General features: G+C 43.2%; 1 protein-coding gene across 3 annotated transcripts; it reads right to left on the bottom strand.

Moving 5' to 3' along the window:
• Nucleotides 1–648: 648 nt before the first annotated feature.
• On the bottom strand, nucleotides 649–22,434 carry lin7b (lin-7 homolog B (C. elegans)). Of its 3 annotated transcripts, none has more exons than XM_084927157.1 (6): nucleotides 22,002–22,428; nucleotides 16,546–16,664; nucleotides 14,275–14,346; nucleotides 11,676–11,885; nucleotides 10,102–10,288; nucleotides 649–1,209 (listed from the first exon to the last, which is right to left on the bottom strand). In XM_084927157.1, exons 1-6 carry the CDS (start codon nucleotides 22,075–22,077, stop codon nucleotides 1,202–1,204), a joined length of 672 nt encoding a protein of 223 aa, XP_084783283.1. In that variant the 5' UTR covers nucleotides 22,078–22,428; the 3' UTR covers nucleotides 649–1,201. The 3 variants fall into 3 exon arrangements, with proteins under 3 accessions (XP_084783283.1, XP_084783284.1, XP_084783285.1); XM_084927158.1 differs by having other exon boundaries at nucleotides 10,125–10,288; nucleotides 22,002–22,420; XM_084927159.1 differs by lacking the exon at nucleotides 14,275–14,346 and having other exon boundaries at nucleotides 22,002–22,434.
• Nucleotides 22,435–22,680: the final 246 nt, after the last annotated feature.

Here is a 22,680-nt window from a genome sequence, read left to right as displayed (position 1 = left end):
CCCACTTCAGTTCACACCTCTATTGTTACATACTATTTACAAATTAATTTCTCACTTCCATTTCCCGGGATGTAGGGTGGCCACGGATCAGGTATCAGAGCAATTCATCTACCAATCAGATGGTCAGTGGAACAATCTCCAGCTCCTTCTGTGGAAGTATCAACTATCCTTAGACAAACTACTCAAAGCACTGTTGCTCCCAGTGCATCCATCAGAGATAAAAGTACTTAGGTATAGATTTAAAAAACTGTGTGAATGTGTGCGATTGGGTGAATAAGCCTTACAGCAGAATGTGCTTCAAGTGCTCAAACTGAGTAGAAAACACTTCTTAAATACCAGTCCAGTTACCCGCCTATACTAATGTTTCATTCTGAATAAATGTTCCATGTCCTGTCCAAAATATAAACTGGCTTCAGCATGGCTTTCCCATCCTTGAGTTGCCAGGAATTACTGTACCATGAAATCATTAAGGGTAGTAAAGGCAGCCCTGAAGAAATGAGGTTAGCAGGGATGGAAAAAAGCGCTGGGAAGAAATGGTCAGGTCTACCAGCATTCCAAGAAACTGGCTCTAGATTATGTAATTATGTGTTATGGGAGGATTGTGAGTGTGAGCACTATGCAGTATAAAAGAATACTAATGCAAGAATATTAATTTTACACTGACTTTAATTCATGGGAAATTTGCCAATAAATATAGAGACAAAAAATAAAATACAAAAAAATGTCAACAATTTCACAAAATTGAACAAGCCATTCACAAATGCCAACACTTAGCCTTCTATCTGGGTCTATCTTGGGAAATGTTTTTTTCTGCTACCGAGGTCTACTGCAGAATGTGGACTCTAATCAGAAATGCAGTGTACTATAAAACACTTGAGGATGTGCAGTTTAGATTCTGATTAAGCTACACACCAGAGAGAATATTTGGCCGTATGTAACAGGATGCTCAGGAAGACATCACTCTGGGAAAAGAAATTTACAGGCACGTTCTGACTACAAGCTAGCTCAGCATTTTTCATTTGTCTAAGAAAGTGGCATGAGGATCCTAAACTGCGGGTTTCAATGCTTCAGCTCAGGTAACAGCTGTTGGTTGACTACTTCTTTGCTTCCATCCATGGTCTTTCTTCCTGCTGGAGCAGAAGAATCGGGAGGTCTGGATGATAAATCAGATGAAGGCGTTGGGCTGGTTAGCCTCTGGATTCTAGAGATCTGTGGAAGGTGAAATAATGCATTAATCTACATGGTGATATATGACCACAGCTACACAGTCTATCAGCCAGACCCTATTTGTTATTCAGGTTTATCTAAGCAGCTATGTTGTTGTCACAGGGTAGATCCAGGACATGTTGGAGATATTCTGTCTATGCTGGTTTGAGTATCCCTGGTGTGTGGGGATCGGGAATTCTGGGCATTTCTGCTTAGACTGCTGCCCCTGAAATGGAGGGATGGATCAATTTGTGCCACCTATAGTATCTTCGTCATACACCAACTGCTTACTTGATACATACGTAATTCTTTGACATGTTGCATGAGAAAAATAAGGGAAAAAAAGCATCCAGTAACAGATCCTTTAAGCTCCATTTGTACTTGGTATCTGGACATTCGTGTTTCAGATGGACAAATCCTATTTGACTATGAGCAAGCGCTGGTGACAGTAGGAACAGGAACATTTCCATTCTAACAACAAACATCCGCAGAAATGGGCTCAAGGAGGGGTAGCCATCTACTGCCACCAGTTCTCTATCACAGACTATCTCACCACTCCGTTACATTTCCCATATGTACGGGGAATGATCCCCCTTTGTCAGGGCGTGTCGATATTACCTTAAGACTCTCCACAGCTATAAACGATAAAACAGCAGATACACTGATCGTTTGATCTCCACTTCACTGGCTGCCTGTCTTTTGGCAGCCTCCCAGGATTGCTGTTGCCCTGTCCGTTCCTCTGTAGTGACTATTTCACTGTCATCCCTTCTGGCCTAATTTCCATGGTCTTGCAGGTTTACATGTCCAGTGGGACCTTGTTGTGGCTGACATCATTAGCGTGGGATTAGAGTGAGTGGGCCATCTGTTGCACGGCTGCAGGGGAAGGGTGGAGCAGTGGGCTCAGGGTGTGTGACAGGGGAGGCCAACTCATACAGCTGACCTCCATCATCTGATAATGTCTCCATTTGAGTCGCCAGGACTAGAAGAGAGATCTGTGTGTGGCATGAAGAACGAGGAGGGCAGCTGGACCGCTGCCACAACAACAGTCTGGAAATAAAGAAAATTAACAGTGCTGTGCGTGGGTTCTTTATTCTGTCACAACAGCTTTGAAGTTATTTTATATCTCCCAGATTGTGTTATCTTTGGTAGTTTTCTTGGACATTTCCTGTCAGGATCCTGGAGCTCCTGACCCAGTGTTTTGAGTTTCTTGTGTCTCAGGGTTTTTGTATTATGTTGCATGTTCTAAGTTGTCTTTGTTGCCTCAGTTTATTCTATAGTCTAGTATCTTAGTTTGGGTTTCTTGTATTCTGGTTAGTTTTCTGAGTGTTTAGTAGCTGCCCTCTGTGCCTCCTTTATGTTGGTCTCTGAGTTTCTTACTTGCTCTGTCTCCCCTAGTCAGTCCGCGTCTGTGTTACATTTCCTGTTTTACTTTGAAGGTCTGTGTCCTACGTGAATGTATTGAGTTTTGCTTCCCTTTGGTCTGGTTATGTCTGATTTCTCCCAGCTGTGCTCCCCTCCTGTGTCTCATTCCCCTCGTTATTTCCCAGTGTATTTAAGTCCTGTGTTTCTCTGAGTCAGTGTCGCGTCGTCCCTCATTGCTGTGTTACTCGCTCCCTGTGTTTTCTTGACCTTAGAGTTCCCAGTGTGGTTTTGTTTTGTATGCATCTTCCTTGCCAGCCAATAAAGCTGTGACTTTGAGTTCATCCCTCGAGTCTGAGAGCCTGCATTTTGGGTCCAACTCCTGCCTGCCACACAGCACTTGTTGACATTTCCACTACATAAATGGGAGGAAATTATTTGGTTTTGTTGAAAGGGAGGATGTTGGAAAGGCCTGACTTGCCCAAACATATAGTGTGGGTGTGCTGGAAATGTCTGACAGAGGCCTCAGTCTGCAAGATCTTTGGCAGAAGTTCAACAGAGGGTTAGTGGGGAGGAGGTTGGGGGCATTGGCTGGACCATTCTGCACTAGAGCCCTGTGCAGGACGATTTTTTCAATCTGGCTGCCAGTGGCGGCTCATTTAAACCTATTATTATTAACTCATGCTTTTTCCATCCAGATCAAAAATGCATGCAGCAGTCTGTACTTTGAAAGCTTTCATCCTGCCAGTGTAAAACACACACGTAGATGTCACTGAACGGGAGCGATGTGAAACTATGAAATACAAGAACTTTGCCACACTTCTCACAAGTCAAGCTCTTTACCTTCTTGGTTCTTAACGATGTTAAAACTTTTCCACTGGTTCACTCCAGCCTTAATTTTGTTACTAACATCAGTTGTACCCTCCCATCCTGCTAGCATTCTTTGGACCCCCTGTCTATTTTTAGCCACCTGCCTCTGCCCACAGCATCAGCAACCAACCTGCTCCTGCAAGATTTGTAGCCCTTTTTCATTAGTACCTACTCAGGTCGGCTTGATGTTTTTAGGGTTTTCCACTAGGTCACAGCACATGTTACCAGGTACTTTTTTAGTACCTACTCTGCTGGGTTCCAAGTAATCCAAGGCAATCTGAAAATGTGACATCAAAAGACTGCATGGTCCCCAAGTCTGACAAAAAGCTGAGTCCAGCTGAGCCGTACCACCTCGAGTTGCATCGAGCCAATCTGAGTAGGTATAATGGAAAAAGGGTTTAAGTGGCTGAGCCCAGCTCGTGAAAAACAACCCCACACCATAATCCCCCCACCACCAAACTTTACACTTGTCACAGTGCAGTTAGACAAGTGCTGTTCTCCTGGCACCCACCAAACCCTGACCTGTCCTGTGGATTACACAGAAGCATGATTCATCACTCCAGAGAACATGCTGCTCTAGATTACTGTGGTGGTGTGCTTTACACCACTACATCTGATACTTTGCATTGAACTTGGTAACGTAAGGCTTGGATGCAGCTGCTTGGCCTTGGAAACACATTCTGTGAAGCTTTCTTGCATGCATAGATGCACTTTTGGAGTTCTGTGACTGATGCTGCAGAAAGTTAGCAGTTGACAGTTGTATGGAGCTATGGCCACAAGGTAGTTGGTGCCAGATGGTAGACACTGGAGCTGCTGCAGTATAGGGTACTTGGACCAGTGCTACGGGCCTTCAGTCTCTGCACAACTGCAGTGAGAGCTTGTTCCCTATTGCTGGCAATACATTGGACCCATTTCCCGTGGGTGTTGGACTCTGCACTTGTACTTTTGTCACTGATTCAGTTCATAATTTTTCTGGAAAGAATTTCTAGACGTAGCCAAGTTCAAGAATGTGGAGCGAGAGGAAGGAGAGAGCGACAGACAGTTTGGTGCTGCTTCTGCAGTCATACAGCGCTGCACCAGTCCACCCGGGTAAGGAAGGTTAAGTAGTGACTGAATGAGATCCTCGCTGCAGAAATGAGCTTCCTCTGAGGGCTGGCTGGACTCTTCTCCTAGAGATGGTGTGAGGAGATCTCAGAATAGAGCCTCTAGTCCTTCTACTCGAAAGGCTGAGGTGTTTGGGACATGTATCATTTCAGTGACACATATGATTTATACAAAACGATGCTGGATGCTGGTAGGAGAAGGAAATGGAGAAGCTCAGACAAATTTGGAGAGGTGAGGCTGAAGATGGCCTTCAATGTCAGCAGGAGAATTTTGAAGTTGATACAGAATTTTATTGGGGCCAGTAAAGCTGTTGCAAAACAAGAGTGATGTGGTGAATAGAGGAGGTTCTAGTGGTAATATGGCTAAATCCAGGACCAGCTGAATCATAGGGAGGAATGTGTGAATAAGACCAAAGAAGAGGGAGAACAGGGAATTACAGTAATCCAGGCGAGACTCAAAAAGGCATTGAGCAAGGATATCAGTGGAACGGGGAGTAAGGGAGGGACTGTTATTTAGATGAAAATATGCTCAGCAAATAATAATATTTATATGAGAATAGAAGGACAGAGTATCAAGACTTTTACCCCATGAAGAGGAGGAGACAGAAGAACTAGCAATGACTGAGGAAAAACATTTGGAACAGGCTTGATTTTCACCAGTGAGGAGAACCTCGGTTTTGTCACTGTTTCATTTGTGAAAATTTGAAGAGAACCAAGATTTTATTTCAGACAAGCAGTCAGTGAGAGAGGAGAGAGGCAAGTATGTTTGCTGGTGAGGTGGAGCTGGGTGTCATCTGCATACAGGTGCATCGCAAGGAGGACAAGAAAAGAGATGACGAGGGCCTGTGACTGACAGGGCCCTAGACAACAGATGCAAACAAACAGGATTAAATGATGGAAATATGATTAATGTATCACCATAAAACACTGTTCACTTCACTTATAACAATGTTTTTGGATTCCTAGCATTAGTTTTGTTTTGTTTTTGGAAACAAAGAATACAGTCCCCTGACCCCACCTGCCCCTCCTTACTTCGTGGCTTGGTTTAGTCCAGGTACCTGCGAGACGCAGGTGAAAATTAAACTCCAAGTCCACATGAATGAAACTGCTTGCCTTTCTGAGTGTTAGGTAGCTTAATCGTTTCTAAAAGAAAATAAAGTGTTTGTGTTATTTTAGCCAACGTGTAATTGGTGCAGACGGTTTGTATGTGCGCTAAGTCACTGCTGACCTGCTCCCAGGCCAAACACATGAAACCTCTGACAGGCTTAGCTGACCCACTCCCATCTCCCCATGCCCACATTCCTTCCACTTCTAGCCAAACATTACTGGTATGTCTCCTGCCTGCCCAGTTCCACAAGCTCCACAGATGTAAACAACCCTCAGAGAAGTCATGGGGTTGTTGCCATGTCTCAGTTAAGCTGGGAAAGTCTAACTTACGGTTGGTGAGGAGATGCTGGATTAGATAAGTGTCTGAATGTTTAATAGATTAACAAAGACAGTGGTGTTATCACATGTGGCAGACCGATTGGATAACACACTGAGGTCATTAACCTGACTGGTATTGCGTTTTGCAAAACAATGTGGGACTCTGTAGTTTTCTCTGGTCCCCTCCCCAATCAGACCAGGAGTGACATGTTTAGCCGCATGTTCTCCTTAAATTGCTGGCTGTCTGAGTGGTGTCCCAGAAACGATGTGGGCTTCATAGATAATTGGCAAACCTTCTGGAGGAAACCTGGTCTTGTTAGGAGAGACAGCATCCATCCCACTTTGGATGGAGCAGCTCTCATTTCTAGAAATATGGACAAATTTATTAAACCCCCCAAAATATGACTATCCAGAGTTGGGACCAGGAAGCAGAGTTGCAGTCTTACACGCCTCTCTGCAGCTTCTCTCCTCCTGCTACCCCCCCAAAAACCCATCTCCATAGAGACTGTGTCAGCTCCCAAACAGACAAAAAACAAACTAAAAACCAGCAACAAACAACTTAAACATAAAAAATTTGTAAAGCCAGAACATCTTACTATTCATCACTGATTGAAGAAAATAAGAACAACCCCAGGTTTCTCTTCAGCTCTGTAGCCAGGCTGACAAACAGTCAGAGCTCTGTGGAGCCAACCATCCCTTTAACGTTAACTAGTAATGACTTCATGAACTTCTTCACAAATAAAATTTTAATCATTGGAGAAAAAATGACCAATAATCATCCCACAGATGTAATATTATCTACAGCTACTCTTAGTACCATTGATGTTAAGTTAGACTCTTTTTCTCCAATTGATCTTTCTGAGTTAACTTCAATAATTACTTCCTCCAAACCATCAACGTGTCTTTTAGACCCCATTCCTACAAAACTGCTCAAAGAAGTCCTGCCATTAATTAATGCTTCGATCTTAAATATGATCAACCTATCTCTAATAATCGGCTATGTACCACAGGCCTTCAAGCTGGCTGTAGTTAAACCTTTACTCAAAAAGCATCTCTAGACCCAGCAGTCTTAGCTAATTATAGGCCAATCTCCAACCTTCCTTTATATCAAACATCCTTGAAAGAGTAGTTGTCAAACAGCTAACAGATCATCTGCAGAGGAACGGCTTATTGAAGAGTTTCAGTCAGGTTTCAGAGCTCATCACAGCACAGAAACAGCTTTAGTGAAGGTTACAATGATCTTCTTATGGCCTCTGACAGTGGACTCATCTCTGTGCTTGTCCTGCTAGACCTCAGTGCAGCGTTCGATACTGTCGACCATAATATCCTATTAGAGCGATTAGAACATGCTGTAGGTATTACAGGTAGGGGTGGGTTTTTATAATCGATTTATCGATTAAAATCGATTCTGGCTTGGATACCGTAAAATCGATTCATTAAAATCCTGAATTGATTTTTTAATATAAATTTATTTTGCCCGAAATGCCAGAATCTCTGGTGAAATCTCACAAAATTTCAACAACCACCAAACAGCTAAGACAGTAAATGAGAGCAGGTACACGGATTCTGCACAAAGACAAAACGCGGATCAGAATCAGTGAGATGTCGCCTTTCTCACAGTCGGGGCTGAAAGCCGACAGCTCGCTGATTCTGATCTGTCGGCGGGTCCGCGCTTTGTGTTCACGCCCTTTATGCGCTGATTCTGAAGCTGTTAGTTTGATCTCTCTCCAAACAATATTGACTGAACCAGCAGCAAAAGAAGATCCAAACTACGCTTCACATAAACATCGTCATGAATTCACTCTGACTTTTACTGTTTTGCTTCGACCACGATGCACAGCTCTCTCTCTCTCTCTCTGTACTTCAAGAACAGCTTCCCGTCTAAAAATCTGTTTTCTTCATTATTCACTTGCTTGTTACGCACAAGTCTACCGTTGTTTACAGCGCTGTCGGCCTACGTTTTTTTTTCCGTTTTATATACTTCCGAAAAGAAAACCTAATTTCTGCTGTTCAATACTGAACAAATTTTAACTTTTTAAAATTATGCAAAATGCAAAACGCTCAGCCGTGTCTGTAATAAAACCGCTGTAACGTCAGAGGTAACGTTCATAAGTTGATTAATGGTTTTCTTTCGTTTTTGATGTACTGCAGAATATTTTTATAAAATCCCAGGCCAGGAAAATCACCTTCATGTTTTTCTCTGTTTTATCCTCAGCTACTTTGACACAAAGGCATCTGCTGTGACGCTCACACCTTTGATAAAGTCTTGCGTGTGTCAGCTTCCTTTCTATAGATACAAAAATATGTAAATGTACTGATCTGAATTATAATATTTCTGACTATCAAAATTTCCCAGATTCAAATCGAATTTAATCGAATCGTTTCGGGACCTTGTGAATCGGAATTGAATCGATTCTAGAAATCAGTGACGATACCCAGCCCTAATTACAGGTACTGCACTGCAGTGGTTTGTATCATATCTATCTAATAGACTTCAGTTTGTGCATGTAAATAGAGAGTCCTCTTCACACACTGAGGTTAATTATGGAGTTCCACAGGGTTCAGTGCTAGGACCAATTCTGTTTACATTATACATGCTTCCCTTAGGCAGCATCATTAGAAGACATAGCATACATTTACACTGCTATGCAGATGACACCCAGCTCTATCTGTCCATGAAGCCAGATAACACACACCAATTAGTTAAACTGCAGGAATGTCTTAAAGACATAAAGACCTGGATGGCCGCTAACTTTCTGCTTCTTAATTCAGATCAAACTGAGGTTATTGTACTCGGCCCTGAAAATCTTAGAAATATGGTATCTAAGCAGATTCTTACTCTGGATGGCATTACCTTGGCCTCCAGTAACACTGTGAGGAACCTTGGAGTCATTTTTGACCAGGACATGTCCTTCAACGCACATATTAAACAAATATGTAAGACTGCTTTCTTCCATTTGTGCAACATCTCTAAAGTTAGAAATATCCTGTCTCAGAGTGACGCTGAAAAACTAGTTCATGCATTTATTACTTCCAGGCTGGACGACTGTAATTCATTATTATCAGGAAGTCCTAAAAACTCCCTGAAAAGCCTTCAGTTAATCCAAAATGCTGCAGCAAGAGTCCTGACAGGGACTAGAAAGAGAGAGCAGATTTCTCCTGTTTTGGCTTCCCTTCATTGGCTTCCTGTTAAATCCAGAATTCAAAATCCTGCTCCTCACATACAAGGTCTTAAATAATCAGGCCCCATCTTATCTTAATGACCTTGTAGCACCATATCACCCTATTAGAGCACTTCGCTCTCGCTCTGCAGGCCTACTTGTTGTTCCTAGAGTATTTAAAAGTAGAATGGGAGGCAGAGCCTTCAGTTTTCAGGCCCCTCTTCTGTGGAACCAGCTTCCAGTTTGGATTCAGGAGACAGACACTATCTCTACTTTCAAGATTAGGCTTCAAACTTTCCTTTTTGCTAAAGCATATAGTTAGGGCTGGACCAGGTGACCCTGAATCCTCCCTTAGTTATGCTGCAATAGACGTAGGCTGCCGGGGATTCCCATGATGCATTGAGTTTTTCCTTTCCAGTCACCTTTCTCACTCACTGTGTGTTAACAGACCTCTCTGCATTGAATCATATCTGTTATTAACCTCTGTCTCTCTTTCACAGCATGTCTTTATCCTGTCTTCCTTCTCTCACCCCAACTGGTCACAGCAGATGGCCCCGCCCCTCCCTGAGCCTGGTTCTGCTGGAGGTTTCTTCCTGTTAAAAGGGAGTTTTTCCTTCCCACTGTCGCCAAAGTGCTTGCTCACAGGGGGTCATATGATTGTTGGGTTTTTTGCTGTATTATTGTCTTCATGTTATTGTGATTTGTCGCTGTTTAAATAAAATTCCACTGAATTAAATTCAATCTCATATGCATCTAATTTTAAACATTTGAGATGTATTTTGTGTTATGTGAATAAAATCTTAGAGTTTATTAGATGTGCAAATTATCTGTTTTTATTTACACTGGTGGTGTATTGTGTAAACACAGAAAAACTGTCCACTGTCCTTGACAATGGTCAACTGACTAGTTGCCACACTCAGGGTAACAGCAGTGTGTATCCAAACATATGATTATATGTATGGGTGCACACCACATACAAACATGCTGACTGTAGACTAACGAGTAGCTGGTGTGCTGCTGTCGTCTGCGGGCGCTCCTTATCTTCTCAAAGCGAGCCTCCATTTCCTCCAGCACCTTCGGGGTGTAGCGGACCACCAACTTGACTGATCCCTGTGCAGCCTTCAGCAGCTCAACAGCCTTTTCATGGTGCTCACCTTCAACACTCTGCATGAAGACCAACACAAAACAAAAGTCTCACATGCTACAAGAAGCCGTTTCTTCCTACTACGTTTACTCTTTCACCCATAAAGTGAACATTTGATGACCTCCCCTCTACCCTTAAGTGGTTTGACAGCGATTGGAATAGGTTGTGGGTTTTTCCGAGGGTTGCCCTGGTAAGCTGTACAGACAGAGATCACCCTCATTAACTTCTGATGCACACCCACTCATTTTGTTCTGGAAGGGGACAGAAGCTGCTCCGTTCAGAAGAGAGAAACAAGAATTACTTCTTATCAACCCTTTCCAAGAGCGAAAGGACAGTGCTAACCTGTTTCAGCTATGACGATGCACTGACATGCACTTCTACAGTATTCCTTCATTTTAGAGAGATGGATACACTCTTATGTTTTCACATCTCTTGTCACGTATGGCTAGAGTACCTCTCCAACCTCCCAGTGATGTGGGCTGGGCAACCAGTTCTACCTCTCAGGGTGCCAGTAACCTGTTCTTATGGTTACATCTGAGTCATATTAAAGTGACTGATGGAGTATCTTTAACACCTTCACTATCAATGTTGGATAAGGTGAGTGAACAAGGTAGAGATTGTAGGTTAAGAGAAGTCTTTTAAGTTTTTCCACTGCATTTAGGAATAATTTAAAGCTGTTGCACAGATCCTCTACATCTTTCTCAGCATGTCAGCATAAGAAACACTGCACCATTCACAGCTTTAGGAACTCAGGGTGAACCTCATCCACCCCAGAGGCCCAGCCACCACGGAGGTGTTTAACCACCTCAGTGATGGACGAGTCGTCTCTCCTGTCCCCGGCCTTTGCTTCTACAGGAGACGCATCAGTGGGCTTAAGGAGGTCCTCAGAGTATTGAGTCTGTCGTCCCATTGTCCCAGTGGGAACAACAGTGAGATCTGGAGGGACCTGACAGGAGGAATGGCCCCCGAACCCCACCCAACACACTTTGCACCTGACCCCTACAACACCTTATCCAGGCCAACAGGTAGGCTAAATGAATCAATTAGTATCAAACAGTATCAATTATTTATATCAATTATAATATACTGATACTGTATATTTATGTAGATGTTCTACTGAACATACATAAAGTACAAAATGAACTAGAAATGATAATATTTGTGACTGTTGATGCGCCTGACCTAAAAACAAAGTGTAAATGTGCCGTATACGAAGAGATGTTCTTGTGTTTATGTTTGAATTTACAAATTATACAGACAATGGTTTTAAACGGGGTCTTGAAACTGGATAAATACTTGTAGTTAACATTTTTAAAATAATTCCAGGATTCAGTTACTGCTTTTGGTCTTCACGCTGTGTGCACCTCTCCTCAGCAGGTTGTAAGTGGGCTTCTGTGATCCTCTTACCACACCATTGACAGAAAGTAGCTGGTCTCCTCTCTTCAGCCCACCTTGGCGGTCAGCCACTCCTCCAGGGATAACTCTTGAGATATAGATGGGAGAGTTTTGCTCTTTTCCACCCATGATGTTAAAGCCCAGTCCCTCTTCTGTCTTGGGCAGTTCTACCACCCTTGGGTGGGCGTGCCCCTCACTGGCTGCAAAGGCTGCCACTGTGGCCTAATCAGAGAGGAAACCACATGATGAGCAAAACAACAAGTTCTATTTCACATCACATCTCCAGTTACCTCTATTTGTTACACAAAACAGAGGATCTGACCGTACACAGGTGGGCGGACAAACATATGCTGCATTCAAAGGATGCAATACAAAACAAGCTATTTTCCCACAGTGGTAGTGTTAAACATGGGCCTGTTTATAGACAATCTGAGTAACTGATAAAGTCCACAGCATGTCTTTATCCTGTCTTCCTTCTCTCACCCCAACCAGCAGATGGCCCCGCCCCTCCCTGAGTCTGGTCCTGCCGGAGGTTTCTTCCTGTTAAAAGGGAGTTTTTCCTTCCCACTGTCGCCAAAGTGCTTGCTCATAGTGGGTCATATGATTGTTGGGTTTTTCTCTGTATCTATTATTGTAGGGTCTACCTTACAGTATAAAGCACCTTGAGGCAACTATTTTTGTGATTTGGCTCTATAGACATAAAACTGAATAGAACTGAATTATATACATAATTTTAATAAAAATGCATAAATAGTAGGGCTGCACGATTAATCGTTAGAAAATCGCGATCTCGATTCATACTTATGTGCGATCTCATTTCCAAATGACAACGATTTAAAAAAAAAAAAAAAAAAGACGACGACGATTGTACCGCATTTTGATCCGGGACGTAATCTGCATGAAAACAAGCGCTCACTCTTCCTGCTCAACAAATGACAAGGGCGGAGCCTTATACCACGTGGTACAGAAGCTGGCTGCTAAAATTAGCAGGGAAAAAACAACGGAGAGCAGGTCAGGGATGACGAGAAAGTGACAGGAGAAAATCCGTCCCGGTCAACCACCCAAACATCAATAACGGGAATCTTATACAGCGCTTCCCTATACACGTCGAACTCCCGCAGGCACAAAGAAATTACGGAGGCCATTACTTATCACCTGACCAAAGATATGGCTCCATCAACACGGTGCAAAACGAGGGATTTAGGAGAATGATCAACACCCTAGACAAACGCTACACAGTGCCGTCCCGCAACTATTTTTCTATTGTTGCACTACCTGCTCTGTACATGCAGCGTCGAGCAACGGTGGAGACGGAATTTCAAGCAGTACAACATTTTGCGGCAACGACAAAATGTGAGACATTTGTTGTTTTTATGTTTATTTATTGTTTTTATGTTTATTTATTGTTTTTATGTTCAGTCTCAACTGTTACGAAGTTGATGTGCAGTTAATAAGTGCAATAAATATTTATACTGGAAAAGAAAATCGTGAGAGAATCGTGATCTCAATTCTAAGCAAAAAAAATCGTGATTCTCATTTTATGCAAAATCTTGGAGCCCTAATAAATAGATCAAATATACTAAAATAAATAATGAAAAACAAACAACACAAAAAGGAGCCTATAGAGAGCATGCACAGCTCGTGGTAGAAATGCAAACATGTTTCTAACAATAGTAAATTCTGATTGCAAAAGCTGCCAGAAAAGAGGAAAGGAAAGGAAACAAAGGAAGAAAAAACCCAGACAGAGAGAGTAAGGACATAAAACATGAAGTTGCTCAGCATTTCAAACTGCTGAAAGCAGACGTCGGGAAGAGCACACTGTGGAGCCGGCTAACCAGTCGAGCATTCGTCCTCACATGGCACCATGACAGGCTTTTAGAGGTCAAAGGCTTAAGGAGACAAAGATATCCGTCAGAGGCAAACTCTGGAAGGATGTCAGGTGGCATTCTTCAGTGCAAATTCATGTATTAAACGCTGCATTCATCTGTAGCATTTCAAGATTCCCTTCAACTATGCATTCTACTGTTTCAGTGGGAGATGCACGATCACTACATCTTCACTTGTTTTGAGCAAAAACAAATTTCACACTCTGCCACTCTGGTGCAAACCCCTTTTATGGGGTGGCTGTGGCTCAGGTGGTGGAGCAGATCAGCCACTGACTGGAAGGTTGCTGGTTCGATCCTTGGCTCTTCCAGGCTGCATGCCAAGTATCCTTGGGCAAGATACTAACCTCAAGTTGCTTTCCGATGCATCCATCGGAGTGTGGATGTAGATTAGTTTGCACTTAAGTATAGAAGGAAGTGCTTGTGTGATTGGGTGAATGAGGCATGGTGTATAGCTGTGAGTAGAAAAGCGCTGTATAAGAATCAGTCCATTTATGACAGAGGTCACCATATTTCAGCACTGCAGGAGTGCTACACTGTTAATCCCATTTAACTGTTTTACTTTTGTTAAAACATATTTATCAGTTTAACAAATGCATACGGCACTGTCCTCAGTATCTCAGTGGCATTAGCAGAGTGTCGTAGTCTAAGAACTACAACACTGCTGTGGTTTGCAATCACAAACAGCCCAAATCTCTAAAATAAAGCTGCTTTGTCATTTGTAATACCTTGGCTGTTGCCTGCGCTCGCACCTCTGGTCCTCCAACAATGTCTAGAGTGTCATAGAGCTGCTCATAAACCTAAGGACAACAAAGCAGAGCAAAGGTGGCTCAGACTGGAGTCTAATGGTGATGTAGCATCACACAGTGCAGTAGATACACAGACAATGGATAACACTGCAAACATCCATGATAAATTCTATTATTAGCTAAATATAAGAAACTGCACCATGTGCTTTCAGTCAGTCTTTGATAACAGCTTCAAGGCTCACACTTATTTACTTTCTATTATCTTCTTTACTATTTAGTTATTCATTAAGTCATTAGTTGTTACATGATTCAGTCATTAGTTATCTAACTTAACTTTTTAAATGCAAGTGTTGCCAAGAAAGCCAGCGTGGTGGCTGGTTGCTCGTTCAGCATCAGATTTTAGTAAATGGCCTCAAACTTAAAGTGTAGTTTTCACTGATTGGAGGCTAAATATGTGGCTGCAGCTCAGGAGGCAGAGCAGGTCATCTACTAATCTCTACTGAAGGCTGTACGGCCAGTGTGCTGAGGCCCAGGTGAGAGTCCAATCCACGGTCCTTTACTGCGTATCTTCCATCTCCACTGCGCCACCATTCAATAAAGACAAAGATGTCCAAAAAGAAAGGAAAAAAGTGCACATGTCCTCAAATGAGTCATTTAAAAAAAGTCTGAGATGATTAAATGAAAAGAGTTGCTTTTAAACAGACTGTTGTGTGAGTAGGGCTGGGCCATATTATACCGTTCACGGTAATACCGGTATAATGTTAGGCAACGATAGGAAAATGAAATATCGCGATAGAATATGAGTAAAACGCGCATGCGCAGTGCCTTTGTTTTCATACACACATGGCCGATTGTTGAGTGAAACAGATGAACCAGAATTGGTTTGTAAAAATGGTGCAACTTCAGTGATGTGGAACTGGTTTGGTGTTTGTCTGTCAGATACACGACAAAGCACATTTTTTTGCAGAACATGCAAGCGGCCGTCGTTATTGTCGTATTTGTCGGACTAAGATGCTCTTAAATCTGGGAGTAATCTGGGTCCTAAACTCCGTCCGCTTCAGGTCAAACGAACACTGCAGCATCACTGAGAGTTAAAAATTGTCTAAATTCTTTCATCTTTAATAAAACGATCAGCATTGCTGCTTTACCAGGTGTAACTATGAAGTTTAACTTACAGGCATCCATGAAAACAAAATTTCTTACATTTAACGGAGTTAGAAGTTAGCAGGAAGCTAGCGGAAGTTAGCTCGCTAGTTTCGCTAGTTACCTAAGCATGATATAGCATGTTCTGACTGAGAGATTTCTGAAAAAATTCAAACGTACAGCTCTGCTATCACTTCCAACATAAATGAAGACAGGAAACTAAACAGCAGTGACGTTTGTAGGGTTACTGAAGTTGGGCTAGCTGGTAGATATTGATGTGCTACGTGATCGCTAGCGACACAGCTACGTTAGCATAAGATAAATATTGAAGCTGCAGGATGAACACTAACACTTTTCCACTTATAAAAGTTAACGTTAAGGTTCCTGATAGTTAGAGACAAATGCAATCGCATGGCAGGATGCTGTAAACGGACCAAACTTCAGTCAGGAGAACAACTGAGATAATCCATCCACAATACAAGGTTAGTCATTAATATACTGCAACAACATGGGAATAGAGCCGCTGCCAGAGAATTCAACATTAATGAATCAATGGTACAGAAGTGGAGGAAGCAAGAAGAATGAGTTTAATAAAGTTTGATTTATCTGACTGCTTTGTTTCGCTTAATGTGCCTTATAATCCCGTGCAGCTTATGGTCCGAAAAATACGTACTGCACACAGCAGTTTAATGTAGCAAAGCACCTCTTTTTAACTTCAGTGGATATTATACATGGTTATGCTCAGGATATGTCAGCACATTTCTACTGGAAATGCCTTTTGGTTAAACTTTCAGCAAGGAATTTGCATTTGCACTGTTGCATTTTTATAAAGCTTTAATGTACATAAAAACCAGCTTCTTGTTTAAGTGAAAATAAATGGAAGGTTGTCTTTTTGTGCTAGTAATGTTGTGGAGTTGTATTTTGTCTCGCATCAATTATATCGTCAGTTAAATCGTTATCGCAAATTTTCAAATATATATCGTGATAAATATTTTTGGCCATATCGCCCTGCTCTATGTGTGAGGATGTGACAATGCTCACTTTATGCACCGGACATTAGGAAAACGATTATTAAAACATTCTTTTAAAAGGGCCGTGGCACTTTACCTCTCTAATGGCAGCACAGAATTTGCTCTGTAGGACTCTCTGCAGGGCCTGCAGTTTGGGAGGAGGCAGCTCACCAGTCCGCTGCAGCCGGTCCAGCAGCTCGATCACCCTGCATACATCTAACCCACAACACACACAAGCCAGGATTACCAACACAGCAACACAACACTGTCTGTGGACCTTACAGACCCTCCCACAGTCACAGTATGCATTTCCATGAGGTGAGTGGGAACATTTCTCCAAGTGGTGAAGACGGCCGCATGAAGGCATCTACTGCCTTTCCATCCATCCCCAAAGGTTCTCAGTTGGATTTAGATCAGGGGAACACGCAGGATGGTCCAACAGGGTGATGTTATTGTCCTAGAAGTCTCTTGTCCTGCAACATTGTGTACTGTAGCATTGTCCTGTTGATAAACCCAGTGGTTACCACACAGACGATGGCCCTCGGTCATGAGGGACGCTCTCTGCAACATCTGGACACAGCCAGCAGCTGTTTGATGCCCCTGCACCTCCTGAAGCTCCACTGAAGGAAAAAGCACCCCAGGCCATGATGGCGGGAGACTACCTGACAGAAAATGACAATGAATCCACATTCGGCCTTTTAAAGGCCATGATCCCACCAAGAGGTGGGATCACGGCTAAACTGGAAACGTGGACCCTCCTGGGGTGATTACCAACACGATGTTAAACCCTCTGAAGGTCTACTGGAAAATGTGAATATGGAGCATTTTGGACGAGGCCTGAAGCATGAAGAGTTGGTACATGGCACCAGGCCCTGGCATGATTCACACCTACTGTCTAACACAGGTGGCAAAGGCTCACACATTCTCTACTTAAGTACACATACTAGTGTATGGGGAAAAGAATTACAAATCACTACACTTTCTATTGAGCGCTCCAGTAGCTACATGCTGCTGCTGCTCTGAGTTTTACTGCTCTTTGTGGACTTGCACGACTGAACTGAACAAGACGTACGCAGATGTTTGACAGTACACTGCTCATGCTGTTTTTATACTAGATGATATAAAGTTAGCATGAAGGTGGAATGAATCTCACCATCATCAGCTTAACTAACTAATCCCTGCTACACTTGATGATGTAACCTAACTCTGACCATAAGCACCACAGGTACTGTGCACCCGTCACACGCTGTTCTTTAGTGTAGAGCCATCACAGTACAGCAAGCTAACCTGTTCATCCTGCACTAAATGGCAGAATGTTTTTCAAGCAACACTTAAATAACAGCCTATTTTGTTTCTCAGCAGATTTCTCCATATGAACAGACACATCACATGTATAACCTTAATTTAAAAACACGAGGACTCACATGTAAGCTTTACATTTCCCATTTATCAAATACCAATTCAATTTTATTTATACAGTACCAAATCACAGCAGCAGGGGATAGGGCCTGATTATTTAAGACCTTGTATGTGAGGAGCAGGATTTGAATTCTGGATTTAACAGGAAGCCAAAACAGGAGAAATCTGCTCTCTTTCTAGTCCCTGTCAGGACTCTTGCTGCAGCATTTTGGATTAGCTGAAGGCTTTTCAGGGAGTTTTTAGGACTTCCTGATAATAATGAATTACAGTCGTCCAGCCTGGAAGTAATAAATGCATGAACTAGTTTTTCAGCGTCACTCTGAGATTACTTATTTACTTATTACTTTTTAAAAACATGATACCTAATCTGAATACGTAATAAAGCGACAGACCTTTCAGCCCAACTCTATTTTTCTGCATAATCATCATATCAAATTGAATCAAATGGAAAAGTCTCTTTTAAAAAATTGTTTTATAAGTTTTAATCTTTTAACTTTATGCACATTGCATCAAGCAAAAATTTAATTATATGTTACAGTCTTTCACATGAAGAAATGTGCCATTTAAACCTATGTTCTGCATATTCCAGCATATGAAATAAAATTATGTTTTGTGTTTACACTCTTTCAAATAGATGCAAGTAAAACTCAGCAAATAAATGAATAAAATCAAAGATTCAGCAGCTCTTAAATCTATTGTCACCTGTTTAGCAGGAGTGGGGCGGATCCCTTAGTTGCCTGGGAAAAAGTAGATAAGAGGGGACCATCTCTAGTGGAAAGTTACTGAGACACTGTTGTTTAGACTAGAATGAGAGAGCTTCTGTAATAAAACTGTTAGGGGCACACCACCATTTGGAGATCCGTGGCAACGTGTCATGCAGGACGCATCTCCCTTCTAGAAGTAATGTGAAAGAGAAATAAAGCGTTAAATGGTCTGAGCAGTGTTTTGTCTTCCATCGGATGTGTCTGAGGAATCAAAAGAACTCAGAACTGTGGGGGTCGAACTACCAGAAGGCAACATTGCTGTACGAAAGGCCCCATAGTTACGGTGATCGTTGTTCAGTTGTTAGTTTCACTGGTAGTTTTTTAGAGTGGCCAGTAGAGGTCACTCCACTGCTTTGTATGAGAGAGACAATGGGCAGGCACCTGAGCTTTTCTGCTCCAGATTACGGGCAGAGAATCGGTCATTCCTTGAGAAGTGTGCGTTAATGAGCAAAGTAAGCTTGTGATGTGTAAGTATAAGTGATGATAAGATATGTTTGGGACTGTGTCTGAGGTTAGTGGGGGAATGACTGTGCTTCTGCCTGTGCAGCTAGTGAGCGTGATCAGGTACCCTGCTGGGGTAATAAGCTGGCCAAAGGAGGAGATAGAAGCTCCTGACATCAAGACCAGGAAGCACCTGACCATGCATGGAGGGTTTCACCCCAAGTCCAGCACCCTGAGGCTGTACGCTAAGCGGAAGGAAGGAGGCCAGGAACTGGTGAGTGTCAGCACCACAGTCCAGGATGAGACAACGAACATCCACGAATACATCACGAAGATGGCCCCAACAGACCACGTGCTCAGTGAATACCTCAGGCAGCAGAAACCCAAGAATGAGGAGGAAGAGGAGGAACCATCATGGAAGGACAGGCCCCTGCATGGTATGTACCACCGGCAGATAGAGGAGGTGGCTGATACCCAGAAATCCTACCAGAGGCTGGACAAAGCTGGACTGAAAGACAGCACAGAGGCACTAATCATGGCAGCACAGGAACAAGCACTGAGCACAAGATCCATAGAGGCTGGGGTCTATCACACCAGGCAAGACCCCAGGTGCAGGCTGTGTAAAGATGCCCCTGAGACAATCCAACACATAACAGCAGGGTGCAAGATGCTAGCAGGCAAGGCATACATGGAACGCCATAACCAAGTGGCCGGCATAGTGTACAGGAAACATCTCTGCCGAGTATAACCTGGAAGTCCCGAGGTCAAAATGGGAGACGCCCCCAAGGGTGATGGAGAATGACCGAGCTAAGATCCTGTGGGACTTCCAGATACAGACGGACAAAATGGTGGTGGCTAACCAACCGGACATAGTGGTGCTAGACAAACATGAGAAGACGGCCGTAGTGATCGATGTAGCGGTTCCCAATGACAGCAACATCAGGAAGAAGGAACACGAGAAGCTGGAGAAATACCAAGGGCTCAGAGAAGAGCTCGAGAGGATGTGGAGGGTGAAGGTGACGGTGGTCCCCGTGGTAATCGAAGCACTAGGTGCAGTGACTCCCAAGCTAGGCGAGTGGCTCCAGCAGATCCCAGGAACAACATCGGAGATCTCTGTCCAGAAGAGCGCAGTCCTGGGAACAGCTAAGATACTGCGCAGGACCCTCAAGCTCCCAGGCCTCTGGTAGAGGACCCGAGCTTGAAGGATAGACCGCCCACAGGGGTGAGCGGGGGATTAAAGAAAAAAAAATTGCTGGAGCCACTCACCTAGTGCTCCGATGAGGGGTTTATGTATATGTATGTGTGTATATATATATGTACATATATGGTTTTAATAGTAGGGTGATCATTGGCAGTATTCATAGAAGAAGTAGTTCTGAAAGAAATCATAAATTCTTTGACCATTTTTATAAATAAGGGGGAAAGACGTCTGCAAAATGTGTTTATGTTACCTCCTCTCCTCTCTTTCACTAACGAGGCCCTCACCCTGTCAGCTCCAGAATAATAACCACTCAGATAATATTGTAAATATAAAATAAAAAGACTAACATGAGGAGCCTATAGTCTATAGTGCTCCTCTCGGCAAAGCAAATATTTTTGACACAACCAAGTAGTCAGACGATGATTCTACTTCTTACAACTATTGGACAGGTCAGGTATAAAAAAATAAAACAAAACGTTTAGTAGCTTCACTGCACTGTGTTTGCACACGGGACTGAAGAAGATAACAGAGGAATTATACCTTTAATTAAATATTAATTAAGGATACAATCCAAGCACCCTTTTCACACCTTGACTCATGTAATGAAGCACATGATAGTGGGTCACCCACTGGGATAGATACCTGGGGCTGTCCACCCAGTCTTAGAACTGACAAAACTTCTCAGATGAGACGTCTTCAAGAAACTTAAAGAAGTCCAGTTACATTTTTCCCCAAGCTCCTTAGACTACCATGACCTGGATGACTGAGAACCTACACAGATATGATGTTAACCTGCTTTAATGATTCCAAAACCAATTTTGATGAGTATTTGGAATATCTGTCCTGCTGGAACATCCAGTTTTCTTCACTTGAGGTTAAGTTGAAGACGTTACTCCATCCTCTTTGTGTGGATATACCAGTAGCACTTGCAGCAAAACATCCCCAGAGCATGATGTCACCACCATGATCCACAGCACATGTGTATACAGGTATATGTAGCACAGACTGTACAGTATCCCACACACTTTTGATGCTTCATCCGTGGCTGTTTGATCAGTTTTACCAGTGTGAACCTGGTGTATTATATTGAAAACATGGGCTAATTTATTCTGAATTATTCTTTGACACTACATCAGGTCATCCCACTAATGAGGGTTGCTTTTGAAGGTGGTGTTGTAATTAAAGAGTTTAAAAAACTGAATGTGTCTGCGAGCAGCGTTCACAGTAACTGAGAGGTAGGCGTGGCACTGGGGACCGAGCCCCAATAAAGGTTACGTCCTAGTCACCCCTGCTGCGCACATCATCAAAACTGTGTCGTGGTTAAATTATTAACTTGTTTCGTTGAAGTCTGTGTGCATTAACAGACGTCGAACACGATCCTCCTCACCGGCTGGATCATGCCGTACGCTGATGGATACTCAGCATTTTAGGCCCAACCAAGCTCTACACACGCAGGCTCCACACCGCTAAAGACGCAGTAGATGGTGCCGTAAAACCCAAAGAAGCCGACCACAGCAAACAAACGTGTTAGTGTAGGAGCGGAGGCGGGGCCCAGGGACGTGTACATCGGTACCTTTGTATGCATTAGACAAGCCAACGCTCATCGTTTCGCCTTTGTTGTGAAATCAGACTGCTCCATGTGCGAGCACGTCTCCCACACACACTGCATCTGCTAGCTACGTTACCTCTCTCCAGGGTTATGGTTAGCTACCCTGCTATCTACGTTACCTCTCTCCAGGCACAGCGGCTCTGTCATGGCCGCCATGTCTGCTTCTTTAGCCGGGTGGTAGTACGAGGACATCATCGCGGACTCGGTGCACACTGATCCAACGAACACCTCGTATGGCCGATTGATGTTGTTCACAGCAGTGCGTGGCCCATCGTTGCCCACGGCCTGCTTAGCATGGTGAGTGGAGCTCCGAGACTACAACCTGACGCAGCAGCTCTCCTCCAGCTGCGGCTTCTGTGCGCGAAGCAGCGATGTCATCTACGCAGGACTCATGTGCTCCACGCAGACACAACAAAGGACATCCCTCACACACTTGCAGTATCTGCTGCTGTCTAATGGGCGTTTTTAATATTTATCACCCAGCTGAAAGACTAATAGAGCACTGCTACATGTGCTCTGGACATCCTGTAACTGGCCTTCGTTTGTCTGGGGTGACAGGTTTGGTAAGAACTGATCGGAGACTACGAAATAAACAGAAAACATTTGGCACAGACTCGTGGACAAAGGATGCAAAGTGAATGGTGTGAAACTTTCTGGCTTTAAGTCACATCTTTATTAAAATGTCCTTGCAAATATTACCAACAGCAGGAGAGATCAATAAAAAGGAATAAACAGAAGAGCTCATAACTGCCACAACACTACAGCTCCTTCAACCTGACAGGATGCTCATCGGGACAC

Source organism: Perissodus microlepis, chromosome 4 (genome assembly GCF_051167445.1).
Source record: "Perissodus microlepis isolate ML-2025 ecotype Zambia chromosome 4, ASM5116744v1, whole genome shotgun sequence".
NCBI classification, from domain to species: Eukaryota; Metazoa; Chordata; class Actinopteri; order Cichliformes; family Cichlidae; genus Perissodus; species Perissodus microlepis.
The sequence above is the reverse complement of the archived record's forward strand: the minus strand, read 5'-3'. Positions and strand labels throughout refer to the sequence as shown.